General features: G+C 48.3%; 1 protein-coding gene across 3 annotated transcripts in view; it reads right to left on the bottom strand.

The window, feature by feature from the left end:
• The window catches only part of DSCAM (DS cell adhesion molecule), a 718,036-nt gene that overhangs the window by 239,423 nt on the left and 456,995 nt on the right, over window positions 1-21,618 (bottom strand). For all 3 annotated transcript variants that reach the window (XM_089330520.1, XM_070071799.2, XM_089330521.1), the window contains exon 10: window positions 11,145-11,264. In XM_089330520.1, the coding sequence (XP_089186646.1) occupies window positions 11,145-11,264 (120 nt within the window). The remainder of the gene's footprint in view (window positions 1-11,144; window positions 11,265-21,618) is intronic.

Here is a 21,618-nt window from a genome sequence, read left to right as displayed (position 1 = left end):
ATGCTGGCACCACTAGGGCTCTGCGCTGGCACTGAGAGGGGTCCCTGAGGATGTGCCCACATGCGAGGTCTCCAGGTACCACATCCCTGGAGCAAGAGCTCCCTAAACATTTGCCCCACATGTGGCAGCCTCTACCCACAAGAAGACCACTAGAAAGTTCCTGGGGGGGGGGGGTGCTATGTCACATTGGGTTAAAGCCCTGGCCTGAAGTGCCGGCATCCCATAATATCCCTAAACACCTGCTTTACCAGTCCACGGTATCTGGTCCCCAGTATTATTCAGTGTCCCTGTCCCCTGGAGAGCCCCATTGTATGCTATGAATCCTGAGTGAATCCAGGAAAAGAGATCAAAGGAACCAAAAAGGAGATAACAGCTTCTAAGGCCCATGAGGTAAAAGTAAACCCATCCCATATGGGTGCCGGTTCTAGTCCTGGCTGCTCCTCTTCTGATACAGCTCTCTTCTACGGCCTGGGAAAGCAGTGGAAGGTGACCCAAGTCCTTGGGCCCCTGCACCTGTGTGGGGGACCTGAAAGAAGCTCCTGGCTTCGGATCAGTGCAGCTCCAACCATTGCGGCCATCTGGTGAGTGAACCAGCAGATGGAAGACCTCTGTCTCTACCTCTCTCTGTAGCTCCGTCTTTATATATATATGTGTGTATATGTATGTATGTATGTATGTATGTATATATATATATATATATAGAGAGAGAGAGAGAGAGTTCTTGGTGGAAAGAAACGAGAAAGAGGGAAGGTGGAACAGTGGAGAGCAACAAGTGTGCTGAGGTTGACTGAGTCAGCTTTCTGATGAGGAGGTTCTGGGGTCGCACGGCCACTCCCAGGGCCCCTGGGTGTCCAGCGGTGAGCACAGAGGGAGGCAGCAGGTTTGCATCTCTGATAAGTTTGTTTCGACCTCCAGAGGGAGAAATTGTAACAATATGCTGGACACTCGCCTTCTCTTGTGCTTACAACCCTTCCCCAAGAGCTCATTGCTTCCTGAGGCCCACTGTCCCTGCTTGGGGACCACACAGCAGAGCTGCGGCCATCATGCATGGAGACCACGGCGGACTTTGGAGTTGGGTTTACTTTTACCTCATGGCCTTAGAAGCTGTTACCTCCTTTTTGGTTCTTTTGAGCTCTTTTCCTGGATTCACTCGGGATTCATAGCACATAATGGGGCTCTCCAGGGGACAGGGACACTGAATAATACTGGGACCAGATACCGTGGACTGGTAAAGCAGGTGTTTAGGGAAGACCTAGGGGGATTGCCACTGCTCCAGGAAACAGACGGCTGAAGAGGGGTTGGAGGTGTGGGGCATCTTCCATAACACAGAGCATGAGCTGCCGTGGTTAGAGCTCAGGTGAGCAGACACAGGCAGGTGGGGGGCGGGGCAGCAGGTGAGCAGCCACCTCCACAGGGCCAGGTTGCACCTACTAGGCCAGGCCATAGCTGGAGTGGTTGGCCCATGGAGATGTCAAAGGCAAGAAGTGGGGAATACTGCAGATACCCCTTCTAGACCAGGGATGCGGAGGGCAACTGCTCTGAGAAGAGACGGTGGACTCGTTTGAAAGTCCGAGTGAGTGTCTGCCAGAGTGAGAAAAGGAGGCTAAATACCTGGACACTGAACCTGGGGGACACTCAAGTCCCAGGCTGTGGGCAGAGCGAAACCTGAAGAATACAGGCAACAGGAGTTAGGGACTCAAACTTGGGAAGGCACCGGAGGATCAGAGAAGGAAGGATCATCCTACTGGGCTGTGTGCCCTGTTCCCCTCGGGGTCATTTGCATAGGAAACTCCCTGCCTCCCTGAGAAACAACAAAAGAGAATTTGACAAAAGGGAGCATTTGTTGCTGGATCATTAGCCCCTGCCCAGATCTGTCCTGGGAACAGACAGCAGGTTTTCAGTGTGGTCCAACCATCTCTCGGCTGCTGAGGTAGGGGTGGCCTTGGTGACCTCCCCCAGGAAGTCTGCGATTGGCATTGGCAGAAAATCTGTCCTAGAATTAGCCTGCTTGAGGCACCAGAGCTCATCCCTTCCCAAGTGGTCCTCATGGGATTCTGAGACAGGTTGTGAGAAAAGCTGTGGGCAGCAGCAAGATGGGGCATTCCAAGGAGAGCCCTTGAAGTGGAAGGAACCTCCAGAGGGGGCCACCTGAGACAAGTGACCAGGTACGGAGAAAGGCATTCGTGTCTACCTGGAACATGGAAACAGATTACTGCTGTGCAAGTCTGCCTCATTTCTCATGGATTGCTCGGTAACAGAATCAAGTTCCTGTTGGCCTCTATAGAGTCCATGGCCACAGGACAGATTGCCATGGGTGGGTGGACACTGAGCCAAAGAGGGGGCTTCTGGGACCCTGGTGGCAAGGGACAGGCAGGCTCTGTGGTGGATGAGCATTTGTGAATACAGAAATGATTACCTTCAACAGCTTGGCTGAGGACAGTAGGAGACCGAGCAGGAGGAAGTGGCTTCTTATTTTGTTTAATGGCTGGGAGGGCCAGGGCTGGGTCTCCCACATGGGTGCAGGGACCCAAGTACTTGGACCACCCTCAGCTGCTTTGCCAGGCTGCCAGCAGGGAGCTGGATCGAAGTGGAGCAACTGGGAGTCAAACCAGAGCCCATGTGGGACGTGGGCTTGACAGGCGGCAGCTTGACCCACTGTGCCACAGTGCTGGTCCCCAAGGAAACTGCTTCTACACCAAGTAGTAATGGGTTGCTGGAAGACCCCAAGGGGAAGTGGAGATTGGGAAGCTATGATCTTGCATAAATATGGAAAGAGCAGAAAGGGCAGAGGGAAGGAATGGGCAGGGAAAAAGTCAACGTAGTGGTAAAAGGGCAGGACACTAGAGGGTCACTTTGTACTGGAACCTTCTGCATGTCCTAGAAAGTGGAGAAAACAGAAATCCCCTAAACCAGGACAACTTCTCCCCTTCTGGGAGAACAGGAGGTGCAGACAACTGGTCAACAAACATGGAAAGCTAGAGGGTGAGCAAAAACTGTAGCCCGTGGATAACCAACATTCACCACGTTTCAGTAAGATTATTAATGAGCATAAAAATGACTTGGGTAAATGGAAAGACTGGGCATTGTCAGGCGAGACTCGAGATCCCAAGGATGCCAAAGCCCCACTCCCCATTACTCTTTGAGTGTATTAAAATCCTCCAGTGTTTCCAGAATATTTTTTTGGAACTGCAGAAATTCATGCTAACATTAACCTCAAAGAAACAAACAAAAATGTATGTAGGGAAGCAAGGCTATTTTTAAAGAATAAAAATAGTGAGGGGAGTAGTGTCACATGAGATATTTAAAAGTGCTAGGAGGCCGGCGCCGCGGCTCACTAGGCTAATCCTCCGCCTAGCGGCGCCGGCATACTGGGTTCTAGTCCCGGTTGGGGCGCCGGATTCTGTCCCGGTTGCCCCTCTTCCAGGCCAGCTCTCTGCTGTGGCCAGGGAGTGCAGTGGAGGATGGCCCAGGTGCTTGGGCCCTGCACCCCATGGGAGACCAGGAAAAGCACCTGGCTCCTGGCTCCTGCCATCGGATCAGCGCGGTGCACCGGCTGCAGCGCGCCGGCCGCGACGGCCATTGGAGGGTGAACCAACGGCAAAGGAAGACCTTTCTCTCTGTCTCTCTCTCTCACTGTCCACTCTGCCTGTCAAAAAAAAAAAAAGTGCTAGGAAAAGAAAGATTGCTAATACGTGCTAGTGAAGCTAAACCAGGAAGCTCAGCTTAGCAAAGAGAGCCCTAAAGCACAGATTCCAGTACTCACATCTCTTTTCAAGTTAGTGGGAAAGGTTTAGTTATCAAATCAATTGTTTGTGGACAACTGGCTAATTCATGTAACTCAATGACTGAGACAGCAATGATGATCATGAAAACAGCTAATCTGTATTGACTAATTGCTATAAGCCAGGCATCATAATGAACGCGTTCTAGGAATCATCTTTCTAAATCATCCCATTAAGCCCCTTATTTTATCCATTCCACACATAAGAAAGCTGTGGGTCCTGCAGGGTAAGTAATTTATGTGCAGGAACAAACCGGATCTCTTCTCTTTCCTGAGGATTTGTGCTAGCTTGTTAGATTTCTACATTACATCTCTTTCTACAGCAAAGTCTAAATGCAGTGAAGCTCTGTACAAGAGCAAAAGGACTCCAGAGCTGGAGATGGAAGCACATCGGCATTTCTTCCCCTTCTGGGAAGCATAAAGAAGCAAATGGGAGAACGAAATGTAGACAAGAGTCAGTGCTATTGACTGTGAAATTAGAACGTAGCTAAAACCCCAACTGTGGGAGACATGGCCGACCGACAGTGCAGAACGAGCAGGGGTGTGTGTGTATGAGCAGTGTAGAACGAGCAGAGGTGTGTGAGTGTGTATGAGCAGTGTAGAACGAGCAGAGGTGTGTGAGTGTGTGTGAGCAGTGTAGAACGAGCAGAGGTGTGTGAGTACGTATGAACAGTGTAGAACGAGCAGAGGCGTGTGTGTGTGTGAGCAGTGAAGAACGAGCAGAAGTGTGTGAGTGTGTGTGAGCAGTGTAGAACGAGCAGAGTGTGTGAGTGTGTATGAGCAGTGTAGAACGAGCAGAGGTGTGTGAGTATGAATGAGCAGTGTAGAACGAGCAGAGCTATGAAGACAGATGATGTATGAGCAGTGTAGAACGAGCAGAGGTGTGTGAGTGTGTGTGAGCAGTGTAGAACGAGCAGAAGTGTGTGTGTGTGAGCAGTGTAGAACGAGCAGAGGTGTGTGAGTGTGTGTGAGCAGTGTAGAACGAGCAGAGGTGTGTGAGTGTGTATGAGCAGTGTAGAACGAGCAGAGGTGTGTGAGTGTGTATGAGCAGTGTAGAACGAGCAGAGGTGTGTGAGTGTGTGTGAGCAGTGTAGAACGAGCAGAGGTGTGTGAGTGTGTGTGAGCAGTGTAGAACGAGCAGAGGTGTGTGAGTGTGTATGAGCAGTGTAGAACGAGCAGAGGTGTGTGAGTGTGTATGAGCAGTGTAGAACGAGCAGAGGTGTGTGAGTGTGTGTGAGCAGTCTAGAACGAGCAGAGGTGTGTGAGTGTGTATGAGCAGTGCAGAACGAGCAGAGGTGTGTGTGTATGAGCAGTGTAGAACGAGCAGAGGTGTGTGAGTGTGTATTTACAGTGTAGAACGAGCAGGGGTGTGTGAGTGTGTGTGAGCAGTGTAGAACGAGCAGAGCTATGAAGACAGATGGGCCGTGGCTGGGCATCAGCAGAGTGGGTCCCTGCTGAGGGTGGAAACCATGTCTTGGTGGGAAGTGTAAGGAGTCTGGGTGGAACAGGAGCTCCCCTGGACCTGGTGTGGGCTTTAGAATTAGAGAAGTGGGGTTAAATGAGGAATTAGATATTTGTGCAAAGTGATCTCTTTCTGGGTACATCTGTATGATTCGAATAACTGTGACATTTTCCTGAGAGAAGCTGCAGAATGCAGACAAGCTACGAAGGACCATTGTTCCCCTTGCCTGCTAAAGTAACACCAGCCACATTGGCAGTGTGCTTAGCCACGGCACAGGTGCAACCAGCCCCCTATGGCTAGCAGCGACCTGGCCGGTGAGCCAGGAAGGAGATGGCAGAATTGGTCTATGACACTTCTGGGAAGGTCTCTACAGGGAGCTGACTCTGGGGACAAGGCATCCCTCCCCTTCTCTGCGTCTCACCAGGGCAATGTGAAAGTTGTCAGTGCAGCTCAGAGGTCACTTTGTGAGGATGCAGAGGCACGCTAAGAGTAGCAGACCCCTTCTTCACAAATTTGGCTCCATGATGACCCAGGAGAGCCAACCAAAAGACAAGGGAATCTTGTCATCTGTGATGACATGGTTGAGGCTGGCGGACATGATGCTGAATGAAATAAGTTAGGCACAGACAGACACAACATGCTGTCATCCACGTGGAGTCTACAAACGTTATCTTGGGGGCAGGTGTTTGGTGCAATGGTTAAACCACTGCTTGGGATGCTCACATCCCTACTGGAGAGCACGGGTTCAAGTCCCGACTGTTCCCCTTTTAGCTTCCTGTTGTTGTGCACAGTGGGAGGTACTGGTGACGGCTCAAATATCTGGGTCCTGGAGACCCACGTGGAAGACTTGCAGTGAGTACCTGGCTTTGGACTGGCCCGGTCTTACTTGTTGTGGGTGTTTGAGGAATGAACCACCAGATGGAATCTTTCTCTCTCTCTCTCCCTCTCTCCCTCTCTCCCCTCTGTTGAAAAAGTGAACCTCACAGATGTGCAGAGGAGAACGATGGTTGCTAGAGTCTAAGGAGAGAAGCAGGGGTGGTGGGGGAGGGTGACCAACAGGTGCAACCTTACACTTAGGAGAAATAAGGTCACGCGTTCTATTGTACAACAGGGTGGCCATAGCTTCCAACAATCTACAGCATATTCCAAAATAACTAGAGGGATTTTAAATGTTCCGATCATAAATAAATGATGAGTGTTTAAGGTAACGCACAAGCCAATTACTCTGATTTGATAACATAAGGCATACAAGTATTGCCTATAAATATAGACAATTATTACATGTTAATCAAAAATAAAATCAGAAAACCAACTAGCCCTGAACTACCCACGCCCACACCCCGTGTACGAGAGTGAGGAAGCCCTGAGAATTTCAGCTGCTGAGATGAGCCTTAACTAAGGCAATAGATTGTGGAGTACACTTGATGGTGTCGTAGCATGAACTCTAAGCACACACTGAAGTCATATGAAACACACTTATGTTTGTTGGCGTGGAAAGACATGCATCGCAACCTGCTAACTGACAAAGATACAACTATAAGCTAAGAGCACTCATGTGATGTTAGAGTTCTGTGGGGAGCAACTCGGACTAGACTGTTACTGGAATTAAGACTTATTCTATGCATCTGCTCTCCCACAATATGGCGCTGAGAAGGGAGTAACAACTTCTACGCAGCTGCCTCTCGCCAACTTGAGTGATGACCTGCAGGAGCTGATCCTGCTCCTGATTGGAGGAGAGCAGCGTGCTCGGCGTGTGGGTAGCAGAGTTGGGATTGGTGGAAGAGGACTATAAAGGAGGAGAGAGACAACATGCACCAGGAACATCTAAGGGGAACATCTAAGAGGAACACCTGTGCAGCCCCCGAGAGAGCCGGCCGGCGGTGTGCCGCTCCCCCGCGGAAGTGGGGAAAGTGGCAGGGGGAACCGCCCTTCCACGGAGGTGGAAGGGTCGGTAGCCAACCCGGGAAGAACCAGCAGCAAACCCGGGGAGGGCCGAGCAGACAAAAGAACAACGAAGGGTCCTGTGTCGTTCCTCCACAAAGAGGGGGAGTGACAAGTTCTACATGTATCTGTGGGTATGTGGTGGCTCAGGGCCAGGCCTGAGAGGCTGGGGGAAATGTGTACAGTGGTTATCTTTGGTTACCTGTGAAAGAGGTTATTCAAAGGAACTTAACTTCTCTCAAACTTGCTTTAGTCATTTCTATTTTTTTTATTTGATGGTTTGACATTGCTTATGAAATTTAAAGATACAAAAAGTACTATAACTTGATTTGCAAATCAGGGCTGGGGAGAGACAATGGCCTATAACAGCCATGCCAGGCATAGGGTTAATTCATATGCACGGAATACTTAGAAGTGCATAAGGCGGAGAGGTGAGTGTGCAAGTTACACAAACCAGAAATTCCCCAAGAGGGAAATGGAAATGATGAGTACACACAGAATGAGCCTTTTGAAATATCACTGGTAATATCAACATGCAAATTTAAATGGCGAGGTGTTCTCACTTATCGGACTGTGAAGATTAACAATGAGGATATTATCTGGTTGGCAAGGTAGCAGGTACACCCTCTCAGTGGTGGTGGCCAGACTCCCCTCGGCCGAGACAGAACCAGAGCTTAGCAGGTGCTGTGCTGCTAGGAATGCACCTCAAGAAAGGAATTATGGGGTGGGTGTTTGGCTTAGCGGTTAAGATGTCACTCGGGACTCCCACATCCCACGCCGAAGCGCCTGGGTCTGAAACTTTGTTTTGGCTCCCGACTGTACCTTGCGGCTAATGCAGGCCCTGGGAGGCAGCTAAGAGGACTCTGATGTCTGGGTCCCTGCTGCCCATACTGGGGGCCAGGATTAAGTTCTCATCCCTCAGCTTCTGTGTAGTTCAACCCCTGCCACTGTGGGCCTGGGGGAGTGATCCAGCAGTGGATGAGAGCTAGCTTTCTCTCTCTCTCCCTCTGTCTCTCTCTCTCTGCCTCTCAAATAAATAAACATTGAAGTAAAGAGAAAGTCACAAAGATGCCATGGAAAAGATTCCACTCATGAACATCAATATAAACCACTGAAATTGATGCTGTTTCACTATTTCCAGGAGTTGATGCACGTGGGTCTTCCCCGTGACCTGAAGCTGAAAGCCCAAGGATCGACACTCCGGGCAGGCCTCACTTTTTGACCCAAGAGCTTCTTACATGGGCAGTGTGCTACCTGGGGGGGCCCTGGGGGATTTTTTATTTTTAAGATGTATTCATTTATTTGAAAAGCAAGTTACAGAGAGGCAGAGGCAGAGAGAGAGAGGTCTTCCATCTGCTGGTTCATTCCCCAGATGGCTGCAATGGCCAGAGCTGTGCTGATCTGAAGCCAGGAGCCAGGAGCTTCTTCCAGGTCTCCCACACGGGGGCAGGGCCCAAGGCTTGGGCCATCTTCCACTGTTTTCCCAGGCCATAGCAGAGAGCTGGATTGAGGAGGAGCAGCCGGGACTTGAATTGGCACCCATATGGGATGGCAGCACTGCAGGTGGCGGCTTCAGAGCTACACCACAGCACTGGCCCTGGGAAATTTTTTTCAGATTGAGTTTTGCTCCCCCAATCAACATTTAGCACCTTCTTCCCTGTCTCTTCTTCCCCAAAGGATAAACACCAGCAGGGTTGTGCCAAATGCACTGTTAGTTTTGCTTCAACTGTTGTTGCTTTCATAATAAGAAAGCTCAACATATTGTTTGTTTGGTTTTTTTGTTTGTTTGTTTGTTTGTTTTTTGGACAGGCAGAGTGGACAGTGAGAGAGAGAGACAGAGAGAAAGGTCTTCCTTTGCCATTGGTTCACCCTCCAATGGCCGCTGCGGCCGGTGCACCGTGCTGATCCGAAGGCAGGAGCCAGGTGCTTCTCCTGGTCTCCCATGGGGTGCAGGGCCCAAGCACTTGGGCCATCCTCCACTGCCCTCCCTGGCCACAGCAGAGAGCTGGCCTGGAAGAGGGGCAACCGGGACAGAATCTGGCGCCCCGACCGGGACTAGAACCCGGTGTGCTGGAGCCGCAAGGCGGAGGATTAGCCTAGTGAGCCGCGGCGCCGACTAACATATTGTTTTAAAGAGCGTATCTAGGGTGCAAACTGATCAAATGAGAAACAAGGGACCGGCACTGTAGTGTAGCAGGTAAGATTGCCACCTGTGATGCCAGCAAGCCAGATGGGCACTGATTTGAACCGGCTGCTCCACTTCTGATCTAGCTACTTGCTAATCCATCTGGGAAAGTGGTAGAAGATGACCCAAGGATTTGGGCTCCCACACCCATTATGGAGACCTGGATGAAGCTCCTGGCTCCTGGCTTCGGCCTGGCTTAGCCCTGCTGTTGTAGCTAGTTGTGGAGTAAACCAAAGAATGAAAGATCTCTCTCTCTCTCTCTTTCTCTCTCTCTCTCTTTCTTTCTCTCTCTCCCTCTCTCTCTTCAACTCTGATTTTCAAAATAAATAAATCTTTTTTAAAAAAAGAGAAACAAATATGATAGCTCAGAACAACTAAATTGTGCGGGTAATATGATTGTCTTCTTAGAATTGTACCTCTGAAATACAGGAGATCTGTTCTCTTTATAGTAATGAAAATACAAATAGATAAACAAAACATATACAGTGGCCCTTAGTTTCTTGGGAGAAGAGAAGATATGATCAGTGGAGATCACTAGAATAGAAGGGGTACCTCACAAGGTTTGTGGAAAAATGGAACTAAAAGATAAGTTTATTTTCAATGAAGGAATACTTTTGAAGGAATACATGGTTTTATTCATGATAGGTGTCTTTCATGAAATTTTTGAAGATCTGTCATTTGCATGGCTTTCAAAATTTTTTCTCTCCCTTAAACTGGGCCCTCACTGTTTGATAAATAAATTAATAAGATGAATGAGGCACTTGTATTACGGAAGAGTGAATTAAGCCACGGCCTGCAGTGCTGGCATCCCCTATCAGAATGAGAGTTTGAGTTTTGGCTCCGCCACTTCCAGTTCAGCTCTCTGCTAATGAGCCTGCAAAAGAGGCAGAAGTGGCCCACGTGTCTGGACCCTTGTCACCCATAACTCAGGCCCACAGAGAATTCCAGGCTCCTGGCTTCGACCTGGCTCAGCTCTGCCTGTTGCAGCCATGTAGGGAGTGAACCAGTGGATGGAAAATCTCTCCCTCCTTTTCTCTCTCTCTGTCACTCTGCCTTTCAAATAAGTAAAATAAATCTTGAAAAAAGAAAGACGCATGAATGAGAAAATGAGGAACTTTGGATATACTTACAAATACAGTTGAGGAACCTTTGCCAGAGAAGACAGGATGGTGAACACAAATTATTTTCCCAGTGACTAAAATGGTTCTACCATTAGCTTCCACACTCCAGATTTCTGTCTATTTCCTGCTACGGCATCATCTAAAGCAGGTGGACTCTCCCCCTGACTTTGAAATAGAGGTGTGGGTCAGAGTGGAAGTGGGGAATATCGGCCCCCCCAAATCGACACAGGATGTGTTGTTTCTACAAACAGCACACCAAGGAGACACGTGACTTGTGTTTTCTAAAGTAACCAGGTCTCTCCAACTTTATCAAACCACTTACTCGCAATTGGTTACGTATTGGGGAAGCAATTTTCCCAGAGTCATTCTGACAGTTCACAGCTGCACCCTGACATACGCAGGCTTGCAGCAGTCTGGGAGCAGACCCTGGTCACCTAAGACAGGTGGGCACGTGTGCAGTTTCCCAGGTACTGGACTAACCCACCTGGGTAACCCACTCCCTAGATGCCGTCCTGATGTGAATGGAGGCACCAGGGTGGATGTGGGAACGTGGGTTTGCAGGAGACGGCAAGACGTATCCATTTGCAAGAAACATCTCTGGAAGCACCAGACCCTTTAGAGCACAGGGCTCAAGCACATCCCGTGACTTCCTACCTTTAGAGAATTTCCAGACGATGGTGGGTACCGGGTAACCCTCTGCTGAGCAATTGAGGATGACAGCTTTGCCATAAATCCCATCCTGGTCCCGCGGCTGAACCACGAACTTGGGAGGAACTGGAAGGAGAGAAGAATTGTGACCCATGAGAGGTGTCACTTTAAGAACCTGAATAATTTTAATGAACATTAAAATACAAAAATGCTTGACATGGAGGAGACTTCAAAAAGTGCCAGAAATGCATATTATAGGGACAAAAAACATGTGTGGACTTCAAAAAAATTTTGCAACAAAGCAAACTTATTTTTTTAATTTCATTTTCCCATGAGCCATTTGAAATGGCCCCATATGTGCAGAAATGAACAGTGTTTGTAGCTTGGGACAAATAAAAGAAGCAATATTGGCATGGAGGATTTTTCTTCTTCCTACCAATGAGGCTCGGTAGAGGAAAGCGAATTGTATTGGGGAAAACGTGCCCCTCAAGTGTGGGCGTTTGATTAAACCAGGGCCAGCTAACATCTCGCTTTTGATTAGTGTTCTCCAAGATCTTCAGGAATTCATTCCAGGGAGAACAGAATCATCACCAGCATTTAAAGAACACATTAAACAGATGTGTGCTCCTCAAGTAGCAATTATCAAGGATAAGTGTTCCTCTTGGGCGCAAACTCTTCCAAGCACTTGGGGTCCATTTCTCCTCCCAGTGGAGATGCAGGGAGAATGAACGGGCACTCCGTACAAGCAATAATAAACACAGCATGGGCATGGAGTCTTTCCAAAGACCCCATGAGGCTGGAACGACCCTCACCCCTGCCGTCAGCACCACTCCAGGCCAATGGGGCACTACGGAAATCAGCGGGAGTCAGGCAACGCGAAGACCGGACAGTGCCCCTGCTGCTCATCGGTGAATTGTGAGGAGCCGGGAAGCCCTGTCTCTAACTAAAACCCTCACAGGCACCCTGCTATAAACCCACCTGCCAAGCAGCAGCACAAAAGCTTCGACTTAAGCTCTGACAATCTCAAGAGTCTTTGGGTCGCAATGAGAAGTGCGCACCCTAGGGAAGGGGGCATCCGGGAGGGTTGTGATCCCTGGATCTTGGCCGCAGGTCAGAGCTACGTTATGGCGACTTCAACAGGGCAGCCACAGTTGATGTGGGAGGAGGTGGGGCATTGGCATATATTACATGCTCCCTTCCCTGCCCCCGTTTCTGGCAAGGCGGACGGCTGCCCGTGACATCTAGAGTCCCAGAGACAGAAATGCGTGCTGCAGACAGAGGGGGATTCCAGCCACCACACACAGTGCCCTGGGGGGAAGGTCTGGTTCTGGGTTAGAAAGGGGCTCAGGAGCATGTTAAAATTAAGAGCCATTGCAAGAGGCATTTTGGCCACGGAATAATCAGGGAGCAGGAAACTCGATCAAGTTCACAGGAAGAGGGAGCCCCCCCACCCCCTGGCCCCAGCTCTACCACTTGCTGCAGACGGGCACTGTACAAGTTATGCGGTGTCTCTTGGCCTCATTTTCTTTATATGCAAACTGGGGATAATTGCACTACCAGTTTCCCAGGTTTATGTAAGGACGGTGTGAACTGAGATTGGAAAGTTCTCATAACAGCAGTTGGGAGGTATTAAGTGCAGTAGGAGTATTGGTTAATTTAGCAAGCGTAGATATGTCAGGCTTTGAGGCATCCTTAATGAGCAAAGTTCTCAACTTGCAAATGAAACACACAATGCACCCAGCCAATGGGTCTCTGGGATACTGCTTACCCGGTAAGTACTATTTCTGCACGTGGCTGGTATTCTGAGACACACATAGTCAATAAACTATATTTAAAATAAAATATTGGCTGGTGCCATGGCTCACTAGGCTAATCCTCCACCTGTGGCACCGGCACCCCGGGTTCGGGCGCCGGGTTCTGTCCCGGTTGTTCCTTTTCCAGTCCAGCTCTCTGCTGTGGCCTGGGAAGGCAGTGGAGGATGGCCCAAGTCCTTGGTCCCTGCACCTGCATGGGAGACCAGGCTCCTGGCTCCTGGCTTCGGATTGGCGCAGCACGCCAGCCATAGCAGCCATTTGGGGGTGAACCAAAGGATGGAAGACCTTTCTCTCTGTCTCTCTCTCTCACTCTCTAACTCTGCCTGTCAAAAATAAAATAAAATAAAATAAAATAAAATAAAATAAAATAAAATAAAATAAAATAAAATATTATGGAATGAATTCTTAGGGTGAAGTAATTTCTAGGAAAAATGTTAGATATTATATAGAGCAAAGTTTCCTAGTAAAGACAGTCAGTCAACTTCAAGGGAAGATTACAAGGTTCACAAAATCAACTCAGAATCAATCTCCCTGGGTGGGAGGCAAATTTTTAGGCATCTACCTGCCATGCTCCATTTGACTCCAGTTCTCGTAAGAGCAAGAAACCCCCCCGTCAAATGGACAAGGTCACCAATCTTATAGTTCCTCTGGGAAAATGTCCAATTATAATTGACCCACAACCCTTCCCCTCAACTTGGTTTAAAGCCAAAGTGATGTTACTTAAAAATTCATCAGAAGTTTGTATGGGGAATGACCATTGGCATATTGAAAGCATAAGGTAGGGGCTGGTGCTGTGGTGCAGTGGGTAAAGCTGCTGCCTGCAGTGCCAGCATCCCACATGGGCGCTGGTTCACATCCCGGCTGCTCCACTTCCGATCCAGCTCTCTGCTGTGGCCTGGGAAGCAGTAGATGATGGCCCAAGTCCTTGGGCCCCTGCACCCACGAGGGAGACCCAGAGGAGGCTCCTGGCTCCAGGCTTCAGATCGGCACAGCTCTAGCCATTGCAGCCATCTGGGGAGTGAACCAGCAGATGGAAGACCTCTCTCTCTCTCTGCCTCTCCTTCTCTCTCTGTGTAACTCTGACTTTCAAGTAAATAACTAAATCTTTTTTTAAAAGTATAAGGTAAATACAGATGAAAACAGCTGCTGAACTCGTACAATGGTTCTACTGTGCCATTACTGACAGCTCTTCCAGACACTGGGAGGTGCAGCCAGGGCCCCCCAAGTGCACCCTTTGTTCTCCGACTGGGACTCTCCCTTCAGAGACCCACACTGGTCCGTGCTCATGTGAAATCCTAACCAAGAAGTTTCAGAAATAAGTGTGTTTTTGAAATGTGAAGGGTACAATTCGCAGCTCAGTTATTTGACTTTAAGTGCATATATCATGCAAGTTGAGATCGCCTTGAAAAACATGACTAAGTGAATAAGCGAATTCTGACACTTTGTAAAAAAGAGAGCTCTGGGTGATACACTTTCTCTTCAAAAGTTGACGGAAGACCATCACCAACTTAAGTATCCAAATGGTTTCTTCTCACGGACAGGCAGTGAGTCGGCTCTTTTAGTGAAAGTGAACTTTAGAGTTACCAGAATAATTCTGCACTGGGAGGTTTGCTGGTACCCAAAGCAACCATACATGAGACTAGGCCCACTTAGCTCCCACACAAGTGAATTTATGCGTGGATTCAATTTTGCCAAGCAAGGATGTAGGAGCTGAGTCCTGGGAGAAGTTTCCTGGGTTCCTTCGTTAACCTCGAGAATAAGAAAAAAGACCTATGGCCTTGGGGGATTTCTATCCCACTGAAATATCGGCAGTGTCATGTCGGATCAGCCCGAAGTCTCAGAGGATGAAAAATGGGGAAGCAAAGCTTAACTTGCAATCTCACATCCTCTAAGCACTGAGCATAGCCAATCTCTTTAGGGACAGACACATTCCCAGTATTTTTTCTTAAGTAAATGAGTTTATTAAAAGTAGTGAAGATCTTTGAGAAAGAATTAGCTACTGCCTGATCCGGAAGTTTTTTTTTTTTTTTTTCTGCAAAATAACAGGCCAAGATATGGTTCTGGGCAAAGCAGGAGTCCCCCGCTGAGTCATTCAGCAATAAAAGTGAACAGTAGCTGAGAACCCAGTGTGCTGCAGGCACTCCAGGTCACCCCCTTTGCCCCTCCTTGAATTCTCTTCAAGATAATTCTTATTTCTTGCTTATTAGAGAGGACTTCCCACTGTTACTCACTCACTTCTGTGCGTTTCTTCCCTAACCTCCTTCACCTCTTACTCAATCTGCCTCCTGAGTTGTGTAGCCCACTCTCAACACGCCGATGGCTTTAATCTTTCCTTTGTGTGTAGACCAAGTCTCACAGATAACTAGATACTTCACAAATGCCACACACTCAAGCCTCCAAAATGGTACTTGTTCCACCAAAGACCCCACTCTAGCATCTCACGGTGTCAGGTGGTGACGATGCTTCCTTGAAAATGTATCCCACAACCCCCAGTCTCTTCATCTCCATCCTCATGTACTGGGCTCATTTGGATTCAGTACCAGTGGGCAAGACAGCTGGGATGTTGTACTAAGGGCAGAGGTTGGTCTCTCTCCCTCCCCCTCCCCCCCCCTTTCCCTCTCCCTCTCTCACCCTCTTTCTCTCCCTCTCCCTCTCCCTCCTTCTCTCCCTTTCTCTCCCTCTTCCTCTCTCTCCACTGTCTCAGGCCTCCTCTGATGTCAGGAATCTCTTCTCGCTGTCACTGGTACAACTCATAAACACCAGAAGTAACTGTCCACCGCTGAGGGCCGAGAGCCAGGTGCAGCCGCTCTGCCTCCCATCCTGCACCCCAGGGGACACTTCTGTGGCAGGTTCCAGCCTGTGCCAGCCCCAGAGCCACCGGAAGAGCTGATGAAGGCAGGGACCCGTGACTCAGGAGCTCTGCAGTGGGATCCCACACGGTGCCTTTCTAAGGAATGCCCGAGATGGTGCTGGAGGCTGCTGGACCAGAGGTCACGCGCTGAGGACCACTGTGTTCTGTGAAGTCTCAGATGGCTCCCAGCAGGAGGGGACTCCCCACTCACCATAGCAGTAACTCCCTCAGGAAAGCAACTTGGACACACTTTTTTCTGCCCTTCAGGATCAAATTCTTTCCCATTCTGTGACTCTGGGAATGAGAAATTACACCCAGGCAAGTGATCTACAGCTAACTGTCCCTTGGCATCTGTTCTCAAGGGGACACAAGCCAGGACAAGCTCCGTATGGCCTCTTATCTGGGTTCTCAGTGAGACTCCTCACTGGCCTCTCTGCTACCAGCGCGTCCCTTGACTCCATTCTCCACACAGGGATTCGCAGGATCCTTCCAGACAGCGTGTGTTCCCTGCTCAGTGCAAATCATCGTGCACACGCACCGCCCCTCACACGGTGCACTCCCCAGGATTTGAAGACGGCCAGTGAGTCGAGTCCGTGGCCTCCAGTTCCAATGCTGGCATTCTCCTGTGGCAGGTTTTGCTCCAGCCATTCTAAAGCCTGTCTGTTCTCCACACTCAGCATCGCTCTTGCTGCTGGATTACCACTCGCTTCCCCATCTCTGTCATCGAGTCCCCACTTGTAATTGTTGACATCTCTGGTGAAAACTCGCTGGGGCCGAGGTGCTTCTCTGAGGCTGCAGACGAGACCGGTGCTTCCCTGATGCCTCTGTTGTCCTGGCGCAGTCTTCACACAGCTCATGCTCTGCATGTCCAATTGCCTGTACCCCACACGAGGCTGTAGAGTAAGAGCAGTTCCTTCCCCACAGACCATACGGCTCAGCACTTAGCACACGGCTGGAGCAGAGAAACACCTGCACATCTCTGCTGGCTGGACAAATAAAGGAATGGCATGGTCATCCCAGCTTTACAGAACAGGGAAACGGAGCATTGCCAAGTTATAGCTCAGATCAGGGGACCCCTCACACCCCCAGGTCTCTGAGCAAGATGGGCCCCAAAGAAGCAGCAGCTGAGAGAGACCAACAGAGAGAGACCCGGAGGATTCTGCCCTGAGATACAGAACACACAATGGGGGGATCTTTAGCTTCTGGAACTGTAGCGATTTGGGCTAAACTTAGGATAAAGACAGAACTCTGAAGGCAATCTGGGTGCATGATTCCCTAACGTTCGCTGTTTCCCTTTTTATAAAACTATATTTTATGTCTTATTTGTACAACACTTTGGTATGTCATAATAAGCATGCTTGCCAAAAGAGTTGGTTTTCCCACAAAGTGATTTTCCCCATGGGGACGAGGAGCGATTACAGAGATGGAGAAACGGGTTCAACCCACAGTTCCAGCACATCCTCGAGAGGCAAATGGAAACCATTTCCCCACACATTTCTCCGAGTCACAATTACACAATTACATGCACAATTACCCAGCACTCCTGTCTCCCCAAAGGAGAGAAGGAGTGCTGTAAATATTTATATTCCACATTATTTATTCATTCCCAGAGACCCAGATCCTGGCATGAGATTCGCACAGGCTTTGTGCAGCCTCAGAGGAGTTCCTTGGGGAAAGTTTCCTTCTAGTGTGGCCTACAGTGAGGGTTGTTTAAAATGCAGGGATCTTTGGCTTGACCCAAGTATCTGCGTAACTGTTGTGGTTAAGGCAGGGATGGTAGCGTGCCTTTCTGCTGGGGTGTGGTGCAGGGTTTATGGTTGGAACTCCTGGGGCTTAGTTTCTGTGGGTGTAGAGCTTCCTAGCCAGGAAGAGGGACAGGGATTTGGTTTTTTTGTTTTTGTTTGTTTGTTTTTTGTTGTTTTTTGTTTTTGACAGGCAGAGTTAAACAGTGAGAGAGAGAGAGACAGAGCCTTCCATTGGTTCACTCCCCAAATGGCCACCACAGCAGGCGCTGCGTGGATCTGAAGCCAGGAGCCTGGTCTCCCATGGGGTGCAGGGCCCAAGCACTTGGGCCATCCTCCACTGCCCTCCCAGGCCACAGCAGAGAGCTGGACTGGAAGAGGGGCAACCGGGACAGAACCGGCACCCCAAACAGGACCAGAACCCGGAGTACCGGCGTCGCAGAAAGGATCAGCCTAGTGAGCCACGGCGCCAGCCGGGATTTGGTTTTATGGGAGGTAAAACCACTAGAAACTCTTAGGTGGGGGTGGGAGGAAGATAAACCTCCCCCTTCTCCACGGGATGGAGAGAAGTCAGGATCCGGGGAAGATTTAATTCAGGACACTGCAGACTAGAACCCACTGCGTTCCTTCCCCCTGGAGAAGAGGCCCTGCCCACTGCTCTGCCTTTGGGGGTCCCTCCTGTCTTGCTGATTGGTGGGCATGCCAGTCCCTGTTGTCTTAGAACACACAGAACTCTCCCTGGCTCAGAGTCTGTGTACATCTTGGTCTCTCTGCCTGGACCTCACCTCCTATAACTTCTGTGGCTCACCCCTCTCTCTGGCCAAGTGTCTGCTTAAATGTATTTTCAGAAAGACTAGCCCTGTCCGTAAGACCTATACAGCCATTTCTACAGCAAGCCCCTTCAACCCTCGGAGCCAGGGTGTACTTCTCACAGTCCTAGCCAACTCCTGGCATCGTCACCCATCATCTCCCTCCTAGGCTGGAAGTTGGGCCCTAGGGGGCAGGAACTCCGTCTGTTTGATCATTGTGATATCCCCAGAACAGCATTTACCACAAAGTAATGTTTAATACATGTTGAAAGAAAGAAAGAGGGGACTAGCACATCAGCAATCTCACCAATAACATACGCATGATATAGTGAGCTGAGGTGATCTTCATTCTCCTGTGAACTGAAGACCTGTGGCAGGTCTTTCAGAGAGTGCGCTTGCCTCTCTAAGTGCAGCTCACCATCAGAGCCACACACAGCTGATCCACCAGAAGACAGAAGCACAGAGCAATTACCTCCCTAGGGATCACAGAGAGGAATCATGGCCTGGGCGTCTTTCCTGTGAGGAACAGGAGCCCCAGATGGGTGTAGTCTGTCACTAAGTATAGTACTGTCCTCCTCCAAGACGGCTTCTCGGACACCAAGGTTGAGCATGGCCTTGGCTCCGCTGTCATTCAATCTGGGGGAAGAGCTAGGGGAGTTTTCCTTTGTTTGTTTGTTAAATTTCCCTTATGAAAAAGCTAATTGATTGTGAATTTAGCCTTCAGAAATCTTCCCAGTGACCTAGGTTATTTCAAAATGCACTGTTTTGCAATGACCCAGGGGCATAAGATTGATGTACCACATAACTAGGAACTGGGTCTCCAAATTCCATTTCTATCATCCACTTATTCTATGTCTCAGCTTAAATTTCTTAATTATCAACTCCATTCCTGACAGGCAATGTATCACCAGTGCCAACAGTTTATTCAAAAACGTATCATACTTTTGTCTTTTTGACGTATCTGCAAGGCTACCATTCTGATGAGCTGACTCATTGTTGGATGACCACATGGCCTTTTCTACAGAGTATGTTCTCTTTCATGTTCCCAAGTTATGTAGATATGAGAGGAAGGAGGGAGGGAGGGAAGGAGGGAGGAGGGAAAGGAGGGAGGATGGAGGGAGGGAGGGAGGGAAGGAAGAGGAGGAGGAGGAGGGAGGAGGGAGGGGGGAGGGGGGAGGGGGGAGGGGGAACAGGGAGGGAAGAGGGGAAGCAGATCTCACCACCCATGGAGTACTGATCACATGCTAGACACAGTGATAAATATGTCACTTATTTTATGAATTCATCAGAAAACCCCTATTAAGTAGTATTCCGTTTTAGGAATAAGAACACAGAGGAAAAGAGAGATTAAGGAATCCGCCCAGGGCCACACAGCTAGCAAGCATCCAAGCTGGGTCAGGGAGGGATCCAGAGAGTCGGATATGGAGGTGAGTAGGGGTCTCCTTGGCTCTCCTATCTGCAGAGCCACAGCTCAGTAGCTGCTACCCGACTGGTCTTCCCCACTCAAGGGGTTCATGGTTCCCACCATTCCTACATCAGGCAAGTTCTTGTCCATAGCACGAGCGAATGGACACACCCTCACCGTGGCACAGCCTCTCTGTCTTGCCTGGCTCCCCACTGACCTCAGGAAACAGCCTGAGTGCTCTGTCCTCAGTTCACCAAATGAAGAGCTCAGCTCATGCCCGTGCTGAGGCCACAACTACTGCCCCATTCTACAGATGAGGAAGCAAAGGCCCAGGGAGATTCAGTCATCTTCCCACAGTGGCAGGGACAGCGAACCAGCAGAAACGTGGCCGAGGCCTACCAACAGAAAATCCACTTGCTGCCACTGCTTGTCTTACTCTTTCTAAAGCCTACTTAGATATCTAGGCTGATGGGGCTCATTCCTTCCATTAAGACTTTAAATCTGAATATATGACTTAATTGAATATATGGAACAACTATGATCTTCCCTGATCAGAACTCCTTCTGCCCATGCAATTCACAGAGTCACTTTGAGACTTCCAAACCACCCTCATTGTGACAGAATTTGACTACAAAAATTTAATTTCTCTGACTGATATAGGGCTGCTCAGATTTTCTGTTTCATATTGCATCTATTTTGATAATTTGAGTTTTCAAATCATTGACCGTTTGATCTGAATTCTCAAGTGTATTTGCATGAAGGTATAATATTCCTTTATTATCCATTTTAACTAATGTCTTTAGGAGCTACCTTGAGGTCTGTGTTCATACTGGTTTCCTATGGGTGCAATATATTGCAATATTATGTTGTGATAAATCTACTGACTTTAAATGGCATGCATGAACTTACTCTCTTATTATTCAGATGATAGGAAGTCCAACATGTGTGTTGTGCAGTCAGTGGGTAAAATATCCACAATATCAATTGAGTGCATTGCTTAATATTGTGGTTCAAGTCTTCTCCAATCCTACTGATTTTCTGTTGATTTATTCCATCAGTTACCAAGAAAGAATTGTTGAGTTCTGATTGTTGTTGTTTTTTGTCATTTTCTTTACAGCTTTACTAGTTTTTCATCATTTCTGTTGAAGTTCTATTGTCGAGTGCATACACGTGTCAGCTTTTTATGTCTTGTTGATGAATTGATCATTTTATCATCATAACATCCACTTATTTATTCATTCTGATATTTGTCGTGTCAAAGTCTATTTTGTCTAATATTCACACAGCCCATCAAGATTTTTATGATGATAGATATGTCGTATTGTTTTATCTTTAACCGGTTGATAGCATCGTATTTAAAGTGTGCTTGCCATGGAGAGCATATTCTTCATACTGGATATTTTATTAAGAGTGACAATTTGTTTGGTTTATATATTTAGTCTACTTACCCTTAGTGTAAATATGGATATGATTGTGTTTGGGTTCACCACGTCTTCATATTCCATCTCCTTTTGTGAACCTTTTCTCTTTTCCTACCTTTTTTTATTGTTGATTGCACACATGCTGCCATTCTGTTTTATTTTCTCTGTTGCATCTTTGAAATTGCTGTGTCTACATTGCACATATTTCACTTCCAATGCCTATGTTCAAATAACACTGTACTATTTCATGTATATTTTTTAAACAGTCTTACAATAATAAACTTCCATTTTTTGTCTTTTAGTCCTTTGTACATTTATGGCTGTGTATTTTGTTTTTGCCTTTTATAAATTGCATGATACATTATTATTGTTTAAACATCTGGGTATTTGTTTTAAAGGAAATAAAATAAGATTAAAATGTCTTCTATATTTAGCAAT

Source organism: Oryctolagus cuniculus, chromosome 4 (genome assembly GCF_051225735.1).
Source record: "Oryctolagus cuniculus isolate XC-2025 breed Fujian yellow rabbit chromosome 4, ASM5122573v1, whole genome shotgun sequence".
NCBI classification, from domain to species: Eukaryota; Metazoa; Chordata; class Mammalia; order Lagomorpha; family Leporidae; genus Oryctolagus; species Oryctolagus cuniculus.
This window is presented reverse-complemented; position numbering and strand designations above follow the sequence as displayed.